Source organism: Melopsittacus undulatus, chromosome 1 (genome assembly GCF_012275295.1).
Source record: "Melopsittacus undulatus isolate bMelUnd1 chromosome 1, bMelUnd1.mat.Z, whole genome shotgun sequence".
NCBI classification, from domain to species: Eukaryota; Metazoa; Chordata; class Aves; order Psittaciformes; family Psittaculidae; genus Melopsittacus; species Melopsittacus undulatus.
The window spans coordinates 100,271,911-100,285,546 of record NC_047527.1 but is presented as its reverse complement, the minus strand read 5'-3'; the positions used below and the strand labels follow the sequence as shown (position 1 = coordinate 100,285,546).

The window sequence follows — 13,636 nt, the reverse complement described above, 5'->3', positions numbered from 1 at the left end:
TTTCCCTTCAGAGGGTGATGTCTCTGTAAATCCACCCTGACTTCTCAAATTAGAAAGGTGCAGAACCGTGTGCGAGATGGTCGCTTAGCTCCAGCGTCCTGCAGAGTCATGACAGCTCGGGGTCAGGGCAGGGAGGAGGGATGCTCCCCACGGGGATCACGATTTTATCAGTGCTGTAAACTCCTCACACCGTGCCTATAACCGGCCAAGAAAGCGGACAGGGGAGGTTCGCCCCTCAGCAGGGAGCGGTGCCCCCGGCCCTGACACGAAACACCCGACCCCCCCATCCCCGCACCCCCGTTCCCTCACAGCAGGCGGCGGGGGCGGGGAGGGGCGGGCCGCAGCAGCTGGAGGCGGGGCCGCCCTGTGCCGCTCCGTACCGGGGCGGGGCGGACGGACGGGCCGTGGAGCCCGTCGGCTAATGGCGCTGGGGGCCGGCGGAGCCTCCTGGCCGCGGGGCGGAGGGCGGGGGCGCTGAGCGGGGAGTGCGGCGCGGAGAGCGAACAAAGCGCCGGAGCTGCCAGGTAAGGCCGCGGCCGCCGCACCCCTTCCCGGGGGAGGAGATAGGCAGGGCGGGCAGCGCTGACGGGGCTGTGCCCCCCTCTCCCTGTTCACCTCCCCCATGTTTGTGAGAGGAGGAAATTCCCCTCGGGGTGGTTTCCCCCCGCCGGCCTTCTCCCGGTGCTCTGCCGCCCGCCTTCGCGCTCCCGCGGCCCCGCTGCCGGCGGCTGAAGGGGCAGTGGGAGGGGAAGCTGTCGCCCTGAGTTCCTGGCAGCGCTGCGGCCGTGTAATGTTATCCCTCGGCGGGGCGGGCTCGGCTCCCAACGAGGCTCCTCTTTGTGTCCAGGTGGCGAGGCCGAGGGGCTGCAGGGCTGCCCGCGGCCATGGGGGTGCAGGACCGGCCTCAGTGCTTCTTCGAGATAGAGATCAACCGGGAGCCAGGTAAGGCCAGTGTCTGTGGCACGAGTCTTGTCTGAAGTGTTGTGTTTGGGATGGGTTTTAGCACATTTTTGCCTCCCTAATGCACTCGCGCCGTTATCGATGAGTTTGTCCATTGATCTTTTTTCTGAGTTAGTTTTTAGTAACTTTTGATGTTTACCAGTGTGCTGGATGTTTTTTATTCTCCCTTACGACAGATTTTTAGTCTCATACATGAGAGGCTCTGTGAGGCTAACACCATTTTCAAGATAAAGAGCATCCTTTATTAGAAGTGCTGCCTGGTTATTTATTGTACGTTTACAGTTCTATAAGCTATGGAAAACTGGGGCAAGTCGTGAGGAAACTGGAAAGGTACTCGGAGACGTAATTTTAATCATACGGTAATTAAAATCGGAAAGGGACCTCAGGAGGTCAGCTGGCAAAAATCTTTCATCCTCTTGCTCAGAATGAGTTGTGAGTGTAAATAAAGAACTGACCATGGAATTGTAGAAGCACAGAATGTCTCATTAGGTGGCCACTTTAAAAAAAGAAACGTAATTAAAACAAATCCATCTTTTAACTCATATTTTCCCTATGGGAAGAGTAATCTGCCTGTTAGGGGCAGACTGCGAGTTTTAATCATGGAATAGGTACTTGATTCCCTCTTCTGCTTTTCCCCCTCTGTAAAAATGGTTGTGGAGATTTACTTACCCGTGGCTTTGAACAGGAATTTGTTAATGCATACAAGTTGCCTCACATAAAATGCTGTATATTGATGCTGTTTATCTCTCAAAAAAAAATAAGAAATGTGATGGCTTCATTATGCTTTCACTTTCAGTTTTTGCTTCAATGTTTGTCTGAAAGCCTTTGAAATAAGTTTGTGTCTTTGCATCTTCAAATTTCAGTTGCATTCAAATGTAACTGTAACCTATTTAACTTGCTTTTTCATTTCAAAAGACAGATTCAATTCAAGCTTCAGTGAAATCTGAATTCAAGCTTCAGATAGGGTATATCTATAAATCTGTTGCTGGTATCACTCCTATTTGAGTTATTTAACTGTGCCTTTTCTGAACGCTTTTATTGAGGAGAAAAAAGTTAATGTGAATGGACTTTTAACATTTTCTGTGTCTTTAAATTTAGTTTTACTATGAATAAGACTACTAAAAAGGTTTTAGGTTGGGTAGGTTTCCAGTTTAGGAATGGCATTGCTTTATAGCAAAGATAACTCATTCATCTCATTTGCTTGTAATCATTGTTAGGGGTTTTTTGTTTTGACTCTCCATCTGAAGAATCTCTTCCTGTGCTGTTCTCTTCTGCTCTTTATGTATGTGTTCCTGCTCTTTCACGATATCTCTTGTTGTCTGCCTTGTCTCCTCAGCCTTCTGCTGTGCATCATGAGTGAAAGCGCATTACCTTGTTTTTCCTCACATCTATTTGGGTTTCATGACTGATAGCGGTGTCAGAGAGGAGTTGCAGTGTTAGTGTTCTTGGTAGCGCAGAGCTTTGGTTACCTGGAGCAGACATCGGGCTTTGGCTGTGTTTGTGGCAGTCAGTATTTATTGTCCCTTGAAAGTAACAGGGATCTCAAAAGTGTATATCAAATTCAGAGCCCTGCTGCTTTCATTGCACCTGACTAATGGCTTTTATTTTTTGCAGGAAAGTGTGCTAGTTTGTGAAATATTGGCATGGGACTAAGGTGCAATCTGGTTATACTACTTTATTCTGGTGTCTGTTTATGCATTCACTATGCAACTATGCCTCGGGATTTAAGGTTATATTTAAAAAGCTTAAATGTTGCTCTTCTAGCTGTAAGATGACCTTCAAAAGCTGAATCAAGTGGGAATGATAAGGCAGTGCTTCCAAATGACATGAAGCACTAACTGTGAGATGTACTCTCCCTGCTGATAGTAGTGAGGTATTCATTTTAACTTTTAAACTGCCAGCAGATTTTGAAGTTAACATTTTGTTTATTTGACTTTAATACAGTAAGCTGATCTGCTGGCTCATTTTTATTAGATACAGGGAGAAAGAACTGGGCAAAAGAGCAGTCCTGCATCTTGTTTCTAGCCAACAGATAAGACATTGCCTCCACTCAGTCTACACGGAACAGCCAAACTAACATCTCCTCACAAAATGCAGAGATTAAGCAGACATGCCTCTTAACGTATTGGAGACATCTCTTCACCTGCAGAATACACAACCGTGTCATATTTAACAGCGTAGTTCCTTTGGTGTCCAGAAATGTTCCCCCACACAGTGGGGCAAATTTTGAAGGCTTTGCATCCGTGTTTTTAAGCCTAAACTTAGGTTGCTTTTAATAAGCTGCCTGTTAAGCATTTTTTTATGAATATACATTCATAAGAGAATAAATCAGAATCAGAAATAAGAATCAGAAATAAGTGTTTATCTTGATACTAACACCAACAGCACCTCTCCCTCCTTTTGGTCCCCCAATACAAATGGATTTGGATGCATACAGCATGTGCATAGGAGTAAACTACCTTACAGTATTGGCAGCAGATGCCAATTTAAATAATTCTCTCTCTACTCTCTGATGCAAAAATCTGTGTGGAGCTTCAGTCTTTCAGAGACTGTGATAGAACAGATGCCTGACTAGGATGTCGCATATGTAGTCTGAGCCTGCTGCTGTAGCAGTTCTTGTGGCCATCCAAGATTCTTTTTTTTTTCACGCATTTCCCCTCCTGCCCTTCCCCAGCTAGATTTATGCATCATGAAATATTTACTCATTTTTGCTTTTTTCATTCTTATTCTTGGAAGAATTTTCCTTCTTGTCTTGGTTTATTACTTTTTTTTTCCCGCCCTGCTGTCATTTGTTATTGTTTAACCCTTTCCTCACTTTTTTCATTCTGTTTCAGTTTCCTTCCTTTGGTATGCCCCTTCCCTTATCAGTCAATCTGCTGTTCTATTACTTCTCTCCTTCTAGTGAATTCAGGAGAAAGTTTGGTATATTTTGGAATTTCAGCTGCTATGAATTTATGTGAAATAAGCTCCACTGCAACAGTCATTGTAGTACTGTGCTTGCATTAGTAGAACCAGGGATGCTTTATGGGGATTTTGTTACCCTTCTTGGAGACAGAAACTGTTCTTAACTGGCTTCTCGTTGACTTTTAGGCCTTTGAAGGCAAAAAGTTGTATATTGGCAGAAAACAGACCAGCACTTTGTCCATGAAAAAGTTCTCAATCCAGTTAAATGTAGTACAGCAGGAACTAATGGGGCACTCTGTATGGGGTACCCCTGTCAGGGCCTATAAAGGAGCTAAGGTGTAGATTCAGAGGGAACTGGTTTAATAAAAATTGTAATCCAGTCATCATGTAAAATTGTTGTCAGTGCAGAATGAAATACCCTGAAGACTTACTTTGAAGTTTAGAACAAATTGGATTAGTAAGTGGAAGATCTGACTGATGAGCTGCTTTTGCTAGGAGAAGTGTAATATCTCATTTGCATATCTCTGTGAAATATAGTAAGATAAAATTTTTGTTGTGTGCAGTACTGAAATATGCTTTAGTAGAGACCACAGAGTTCTGTAATGGAGGAGCTTCAGGTAGTACGTGTGGAAGACTGGGCTTAGTAGACAGCTGGGGAAGTTAGTTCATGGAGGCATTCCTTGCAAAGAGTGTAAATCGGGGTAAGGAAGCATTAACCAAGTGTTAATGTGTCAAGGCTAGATACCTGCTCAGGGCAACTGTGACATCCATTGTTTTAACTGGTGTTTACAATACAGTCTGTTCCTTTTCCACAGTAAGTTGATATTTTTCTAAAAACTAGCTACATTTCTACTTTAAAGCAGTCTTTTAAAATTTAGATGACTTAGTACTGACAAATTTAGGGATAAATATATCAATAAAATTAAAATACAGTCTTTTAGTGAGCTGTTATTTAAACTTTTAGGCAGATCTGCCTAAGCTTTTGGGCCTCTGACAGGCATCCTGGACTCAGCCTGTAAGGGATGTGCATTGCTGTTTTAATGGTTGTAATCCCTGCTTTCCTCTTCTGCAGCTTATTCCTGTTGATATACTAAAAAAAATGCTTCAGTGACTGCTTACGTGGCTTACTCTGAGAAACTGGGAAAAGACAAACACAATATATTTAATTTTGAATAGCTGGACTTATTTTGGGAGTGTCTGTCTGAAATTGACACCTTTATGGTCTAAATGCAACATCTAGCAAAACAGTTTGTATTATCTGGCTCCTGAGCTTGTTTCTGAAAAGTTGAGCAGCTAAACTGGAGGAAATCACTGGATAAACATTTTAATTCACTGATTTTATTAAACTTTGCCAGCAGAAGCCCTAAGCACAATATAGCATGGACATTCCTACCCTTAATTTTTACCACTTAATTTGAATCAAGTACTAGTTCTTCCTCAGCTGAAGAATTGATCATGGGTTCAAAAACAAAAGAAAAAAGCTCTCATCTTTTGATTCAAAAATAGTCCTGGAACTGGATTATTTCTGGTTGTTGAGCTTTCAGGTTTCTATAAGCTTATTAGCTGCATACAGCACTTTGTGAAATCAAACTTGAAAACATCTTTGACTTTATATATGCATCACTTACTGTATGTAGTTACCAGTAAGGTAAATACTTTTTCATCACTTTAATTTCTATCAGAAATATTGTTAACAAAGTCAAAAGCCTTCTAACAAATAAGAATGTTTTATCAAAGTATTGCTTTATAAATAATAGGCAAATGTTACGACTCGATAAATTCCTATCGTGTTGGCTATCACAAGAAGTACAGTAACGTACTGTAAAACCTACACTGTACTGTGGGCAAACACATCATCATAGCTGTGAGCTGGTGAGAATCAGTCTTCTATTGAGAACACACTGGATTAAAATTACACAAATGTCCTGCCTGTTGATGTGTTAAAATAAAGATTTTAAGAGTTCGTGTAACTTCCTTGTGGTACTGGAACATCTGCATCTCGTGTTAAGTGAGGGTTTCATTGTTAAAAATATAATTCTAAAGTTTTTAGTTTTAATTTATAGTGAGATATCTCTGCAGGTTCATCTCTTGGCTAAGACCAACTGAAGAGTCAGGGTAGGTTGTGAGCAGACTTCACCTACTTGAATACCTCTTCTTAGCAATTTGTTTGTTTGCTTCTTTTAATTTATTAGTCAAGTTTTGTTGCTAATAGTGGAAAGTTTGTTCCCTAATGGGGTAACTTAACCTTTTGTTAATTTTCTCTATACAGTGTAGGTGGATCATTTGAGATAAGAGGTGTCTAAATCTGCAGAAATGAATAGCATCTCAAGTGTTTTATCTGTGTTATGTCAGCACCTATCTCAGCTCCAGGTTTAAAATTAGATGTTTCCTGTTATTTTTTTGTTTGAGGGATGAGAAAGATTTGTAAGTTCTAAGCATAAGTTTTATACAGATTTTTTTTTTTATTAACAGCTGCTGTTTCATATGTATTTGTCAGATCAAGGTGTGAAAATGTGTTTGATCTTTCTCTGGCACATTTAATTGACTGTCAGTGGAAAATAAAAGCTTTCAGTGATAATTGTATTGATGCAGTTTAGGTAACATACAGGTAGCAACCTAGCAGATGGACACACAGTATGTGGTTTGTGTCTTGTAAGCACTTGGCACTGTTTTATATAGCCGGATAAACTGGGTAAGCAGTACTTTAGGTTATATGGAGGTCCTTGTCTTTTAAACTGGTTCTGTAGTCTTTTGATTGTGGTTATGTGCATTACAAGCAGTTTGTTGGAGTTGAAAGGCAGGAGAAGCTACCAGACGCTATTATTGACAAAGTATGAGAGAAAGATGCTGTTGAAATCATGACATCTTAGTTATGAATGTCTTTTCCCACCTTCTGCCTTAGCATCTTCAAGAACTTCAAATGACATTCTTCAACCAGAAAACAGAAGTGGTGGTGTTTGCTGCTTCAGGTGCTATGGTGGGGTTTGTATGTAGGACAGGAACTTGCAAGCTGGAGGCTTCTGCAATATATGTCTGAGGGAAAAAGTCCCTTCTGGAGCCCACAGGCAGTGACATCTACTAGTTATTTGGCAGCTGTCACCTTGGTAAATGAGCAGCTCGTCTCTATTTCTCTGCTTTTGGTAGAATGGGGATAAGGATAACCTTTTCTTTGGAAAGTGCGTATATTATTTCACACAGTGAATGCAAGAGAAAATCTGTATGTGGCTTTTTAAAGTACTTAGTCACTGTTCAGCGCCTTTGCAAGAGGGGGAATGGGCCTTCTGGTCTCCTGAATGACTGTGCTTTTAGTGAAAATTGATAACTCTCTTACTAAACTGTCTGCTCCATTATGTTCTCTGCATGAGTCTTCAATCTGCATAGCTTATCATTATTTCTTCACTTGAGAATAGCTGCTTTTTCATAGTGGCTGTTACAGCTACCACTGTTTAATGTGAGGTCTTTGAACATTTGCTATTTTTTCATTCTTTGGAGACTGTCCTGCACCATTTTCTTTAGATTTTCCTGCTGTAATGAGAAAGTCCAGAGAACCTTTTTATTGTAGTTAGTGGACTTCTTACAAGTACATGTAGTGAGAGGACAAGGGGGAATGGCTTTAAACTGACAGAGGGGGGATTGAGATTAGATTTGAGGAAGAAATTCTGCCCTGTGAGGGTGTTGAGGCCCTGGCACAGGTTGCCCAGAGAAGCTGTGGCTGCCCCATCCCTGACAGTGTTTGAGGTCAGGTTGGACAGGGCTTGGAGCAACCTGGTCTAGTGGAAGGTGTCGCAGGCAGTTGGAGCTGGATGAGCTTTAAGGTCCCTTCCAACCCAAACTGTTCTATAATCCTATGAAATGCAAACATTTCATCATCTGAAGGCATGTTGAATTTTTATCCAAGACTACAAAATACAGGTTGGTGTTATTTTGTTTCTCCCTTTTTAACCAACAGTTCACCTTGTTGGCAATTACATATGTTTGGACAAAGGCTTAAAACTGTATGCAGTTTCTTAGGAGCTTCTCAGAATTTTCCTTACTGACAAAATATTGAATAAAACACATTTGGACTTCTTTTTTGGGGGGGGGTTCGGAGGGGCTGGAAGGCATCGTGGTTTAAGCCCAGCAGGTAACTCATAGCCACGCAGCTGCTCGCTCACTGCCCCTCTCTTCCTCTCCCTGCTCCCGAAGGGATGGGGAGGAGAGTCGAAAGAATGTAACTCCACATGTTGAGATCAGAACAGTTCAGTAACTAAGGTATAACACAAACCACTACTGCTGCCACCAATAATAATAATGATAAGGGAGATAACAAAGGAAGAGAATACAACTGCTCACCACCCTCTGACTGATACGCAGCCCGACTGAGCAGTGATCTAGCCCTTCCAGGTAGCTCCCGCCATTTATATACTGGGCATGATATGCTGTGGTATGGATAACCCCTTTGGCTAGTTTGGGTCAGGTATCCTTTCTCTGCTTCCTCCCAGCTTCCCCTCCTCCCTGGCAGAGCATGAGAGTCAGAAAGTCCTTGGTCAGAGTAAACATTACTTAGCAACAACTAAAATCATTGGTGTTATCAGCGCTGTTCCCAGGCTGAATGTCAAAAACACATCACTGCACCAGCTACTAAGAAGGAGAAAAATGACTGCTACTGCTGAACCCAGGACAGAAGGAAAATAAAAAATCCTTGAAGTCTTACCAGTGCACACCACTAGAGTGTAGTGCTCATTGACAGATTATTACTGGTTCCTTTGTAATGCTGGTTGACAGTGTGGCTTATTTACGGCTTATTTAGCAACTTCCTATTTGCTAATTATATATTTTCTGAAGCTTTCATATAGTTGGGTTTTTGTGTGTATTTTTCTTTAGCAACATACACCCCAGTATCTTGGAATATAAAAGAAAATGTGAATCAATTCTAACCCAGTGTTTCTTTATATTAAAGCACTCTTCAGTAGTATTTAATCGTCTTGGAAGGTACATAGCATAGCTACCACCAGTAGCATGGGGGTAGCTGGACTGAGAGAATTAGTCTGCCCACTTTGCATAGGCAGAAAATAGTATTTGGTTCATAGTACCCGGCAAGTGGAATGTTAATGCTAAAATTGCTGTTGGCGTTTTGCCTGCCTTTTGTATTTTGGTTCATCTTTTTTGTTTGTTTTTAAGCTAGAGGATTTCAGGCCAAGAGTGTTGATGTATCTCTAGTCCTTAACACAGTATAGGACTAGGTCAGTAGGGCTTTTTAGGTAACTACCACAGAGGAAACTGTGATAATGTTGTTATTAACCTGTTTGTATAAATATAGTACATGGGAGTGGGAGAATTACTCCAGTTCTCTGAGGACCTGTATTTATGGCACATGTTTTCAAAACAGGAATTGACAGGATAAAATATTTTAATAAGTAAGTTTGTCTTTCAAATCAAAAGGGAATAATTAGGATTTTTAATAAATTAGATGTAATGATATTAATCTTAATTTTTTTATTACGGTATTGTTCTTTCCTGCTACTTGTTTTAATGTATGTATATCTGAGGTGTTTTCTGCTTGATAATATAACTTTTTATGGGAAAATTTTATTTTCAAAATATGCTTATTTATGTAAAGATTTTATTGTGAGTTATAAAACGTTTTTTTTTTTAATCTTTTAGTTGGTCGAATTATGTTTCAGCTCTTCTCGGACATATGTCCGAAGACTTGTAAAAACTTCCTTTGCTTGTGCTCGGGTAAGTAGCATGCTCATATTTAAGATTTCTTATTGTTTCTTAGAATTATTATTTGTTATACAAGTATAATCCACAGCATAATAATAGTGCTGATCTTTATTTTCCTGGTGAAAGCAAAACTGCGACCTGTTAGCGCTGAGGAGGGTTTGAATAATGCATAGCAGGAAATAGTGTGGTATTCTGTAACTGTGACTGAGTTAGGATAGTGGCAATAATACATGATTACAGAATGCAAACTATATTTATGGAACAAAAGCTTTTGATCTCTAATGTGGGACTCCTTTAGGTAGAAGTGATTGACAAGGTTGAGACTAGTAAGTGGTCACTGAAGTTACACAAATGTGATACGCAATTCTTTAAGATTTATCAGGGTGCTAGGATTTGTCAGGAGACATATTTAATATTAATGTCACTGCGCAGTATGATAGTGAGTTTTGACTTGGGACACTACAAAAAATTGAATATATTGAAACTTATATAAAATGTTGTTTATCTGTAATAAAACTTTGAGTATATTTCAGGTTCATAGAAGTGCTGCAGAGATCAGAGGGTAGAACCATCTTTTAAATCTGAGAAAACTTCTTCATTTTTAGCTAATGAAGGACTAAAAGGGAATATGATGGCCCCATAGAAATCCTGGCATTGTCTGGTTGGAGATCTGTGAAATCAAAGGGACAGCACTGACAAAAGAATGTCTGGGTATAATGTAGCACTTTCCAGCCCATTTTTTAAGGGTTTTTTTGTTTGTTTGTTAGGTTTTTTTAAGTTAAGCAGGACTTAGCTTTTTTGGAAAGAGTAACATTAGCAAGGATTTGGTGGGGTTTTTTGGTACTCACTGTTCCACAAGGATTTTTCAGCTGTAAACTGCAGATTAAACTTGATTAGGGTATTACAGGAATTGATGCGTGTTAGAAAATACATTTTTAATGTAAGTATCTGTTGGTGGTCTCCTGGTCATTTATAACTGGATGCTCAGTGATTTACAATATATCTTGAACTAACTATACCAGTGAAGCCTCTCCCTTTTACATGAAATAACTTTTCCAATTCATTAAAAGACTCCAGCAAGACTTTCCAGGCAGCATTTTAATATGTGGCTCTAGTGAACAGCAGCTTTTAGCTATCTAGGTATGTGAAATAAATTTGTTGATATCCTTATGTATTAACTTCTTAAAGCTCATCTTGTCAGAGCTCAAATCCCAGAATATGTCATGTTCTAGATAATCTCTGAAGATTCAGAATAGCTTTAGAATACTGTGAACTGTGGAAGGTGCAGCACGTACCTCGGTTTTTTGAGGTGTTTGTGCAATACCCCCTCTTTTTATTCTACTTTCAGATTTCTTTTCTTCACTTGGAGGTATTTAGAGATAGTTGTACCATTCTTGCCTATTTTCAGTCTGTCATACAAAAATGGGAGCTCATTTGAAGTTTGTCTTACTCAGAATAGAGTACAAAAGATAAAAAATGAAATGCAGTTATTAGACTGGATAGTGTAATGTGTGAGCCTCATGTTCTGTAGCTCCAAAGGATTGTTTAAATCCTGACAGCAGCTTTGCTAGAAGAATGTTAGCTGTAGGTAAAGGAAGGGAAAGGTGTTGGAGATAATGAGGAACAGAGCAAACAAGCAGAACAACTTTTTAAAGCAAAAAAAGTCTGACTTCTTTGTATTGGATCCCTGTTTCAGTTCTCTTCTGCAGCTGGCTGTACAAGTTTCATTGATGTCTTCAGCTGGAACTTGTCTTTAATTGGAAGAATATTGGAAAGTAAGCACAAAGTTAGGAGGTCTGCTCTTGAGATCTGGACCTTGTAGCAACTTGATTTGAGCTGCATCCCTCCATTGTGTGGTGGGCATGCATTTTGTGAAACTACACAAATGGTGGTTTCACTTGTCTCAAGGTAGAGCAATATGGCATGAGAGCATGAGAGAAAGACCAGTATTTAAAATGCTGTGCCCATCATCCTGCCTGCTGCTCCCTCCGTAATATCTGTGAAGCAAGCCAGGATGTTTTTGTCAGAGACAGATGGAGGAGGATGGGGTGATTCGGGCAGCTTTCCTGCAGCCTGACATTGTTGTCAGAAATAGACCTGGCTCCCATGAAAATATGCTGTCTGCCTTGACAGCAAGAGGCTCCTTGCATTTAAATTAAAACATCTGGGCTTGCAAACTGGCATTTTCAGGTCCTTCCATCAGTCCACCTATTGAATAAGCACAAGCCCATCTGTTCTTTGGCGCTTTGTCAGAAGTTTCCCTTCTCATAATATCAAATGGAGACCACTGTTGGGAGCCATGGAAGCCATGGGTACAGAGAGTCAGGATAGTGGAAAATAAGTTATATTCTCCAAGAAGAGGCTTCTACAAGTACAATGCCATGAGTAGATTTTGTGTCGCTTTTTCTGCCCTCATCGTGGCAGCAGTTGGCTATTTAAATGGCAAATTTGGTGTGATTTGACCATGAGTTAATTTTGGGTGGAGGAGCAAGAGATTGTAAAAGGAGAATGTTAGTTCTAGGTAACAAGTACAGGAACATTTCTGAGTGAACTACATGATACAGAACATACAGGTTAAATGTCCTCTGCTAGTGTCAAATGTCTGTTTCATAATTAGTGGTGGGATGAAACAACATTAGGTTATTTGTCCTCTCTCATTACAGACTATCTCCTGCACTATGGCTTGCATGGGATTTTAGCTGTTGTACAGGGTATAATATACCTAATGCCATTAATCACAGTGTTCTGCCAGCTCCCCACGTTCTGGAGTCTGAAGTCAGTGTCTCTTGTTTGTTCCTTGACTGGACTGGTATAAATCCTTCATAAACCTGCTAGCAAGAACTCTGCCCTGCCAGTCGCAGTACCCTCATCCACATGCCCAGTGAAGTTTTTCTTCTGAATTTTGGATGAGCTGTTAATGAAACCTTCTCAAAAATCACCAGTAGGCTTGAGTTACAGCTGCAGCAGGAGTCCACTGGGTGTCATTCCTTAAAAAATCTAAGGCTTAGAAAGAATTAACAGGTACTATGGCCTGGTGTGCCTTCTGCTGCTGGATAAGAGTGACCCTGGTAACAGTACAGGATTTGAGGAGCTTTTTGGTTTTATTTTCGGTCATTGTCCTCCTCCCCCGCCCCGTTACAATTCAAATTCAGTTCATCCTGGAACTGTTGTATAAACAATTCTGTTCCCCTGTTCTGTCACTCTTTCCAGAAATGAAAGTCTCAGATTTCATACTGAGATGGTGAAGGTCAGTGCTGGGTAAATTGGCATTAGTGGGTGGCCTGACACTCTTCATGGATTGGTAAAGATGTGGTGCATGCTTGGAGTAGCTCAGTCCCATTTTCCCATGACTGGACTGTGTTGAAGTTGATTTGAAGCCTGTTCTGAGCTCAGATTTCTGTCCAAGGATTCAGGTGCCAAATCCAGATATATAATGGTTTGAAAAGGAGTCGGGTACAACCTTCAGCTAACATAGCAGCATAGCTATAACCACAGAAAGTAATTAACCCATCATTATAATGAACTTTTATTTTCTATAAATTGTCATGAGTGGATTACTAATAAATACACTCTTCCTTGGGAGGGGTTGGATTTTTTTTTGTTGAAAGAAATAACCTAATTTTCACTCGAGTCCCCTTGTAAAGCGGTCCTGTCTGCTATTAATGGATGTTGAAAAGGCAACAGGTAGGACTGTGATATCTTATATAGTTCTGTGATTTTGATGGCTCTTATATACATCAGCAGTAGGGAGGGAAAAACTTTACAATTTATTTTGTGGCAATCTATAGATTCTTTTTATTTAACCCTCTTGCAGGTGAAAAAGGAATTGGCAAAACAACTGGAAAGAAGCTGTGTTACAAAGGCACTACCTTTCATCGTGTGGTTAAAAACTTCATGATCCAGGGTGGGGACTTCAGCGAAGGTAAAATACATGTTTAGAACTGAAATGCTATAAATGGAACCTTATTGTGACTTCTGTGATTATAATGTAACTTTAGAAAATGCTGTGGAATTATTACAATGCCATAAAAATACTTAATTTGCTGTGAACTATAGCACTTCTTTG

At 40.5% G+C, this 13,636-nt stretch overlaps 1 protein-coding gene across 2 annotated transcripts in view; it reads left to right on the top strand.

Moving 5' to 3' along the window:
- Positions 1 to 796: 796 nt before the first annotated feature.
- NKTR (natural killer cell triggering receptor) overlaps positions 797 to 13,636 on the top strand; it is a 41,709-nt gene continuing 28,869 nt past the window's right edge. For both annotated transcript variants that reach the window (XM_031049819.2, XM_031049818.2), the window contains exons 1-3: positions 797 to 942; positions 9,508 to 9,582; positions 13,385 to 13,492. In XM_031049819.2, coding sequence (XP_030905679.2) covers positions 885 to 942; positions 9,508 to 9,582; positions 13,385 to 13,492 — 241 coding nt within the window. In that variant the 5' untranslated portion in view covers positions 797 to 884. The remainder of the gene's footprint in view (positions 943 to 9,507; positions 9,583 to 13,384; positions 13,493 to 13,636) is intronic.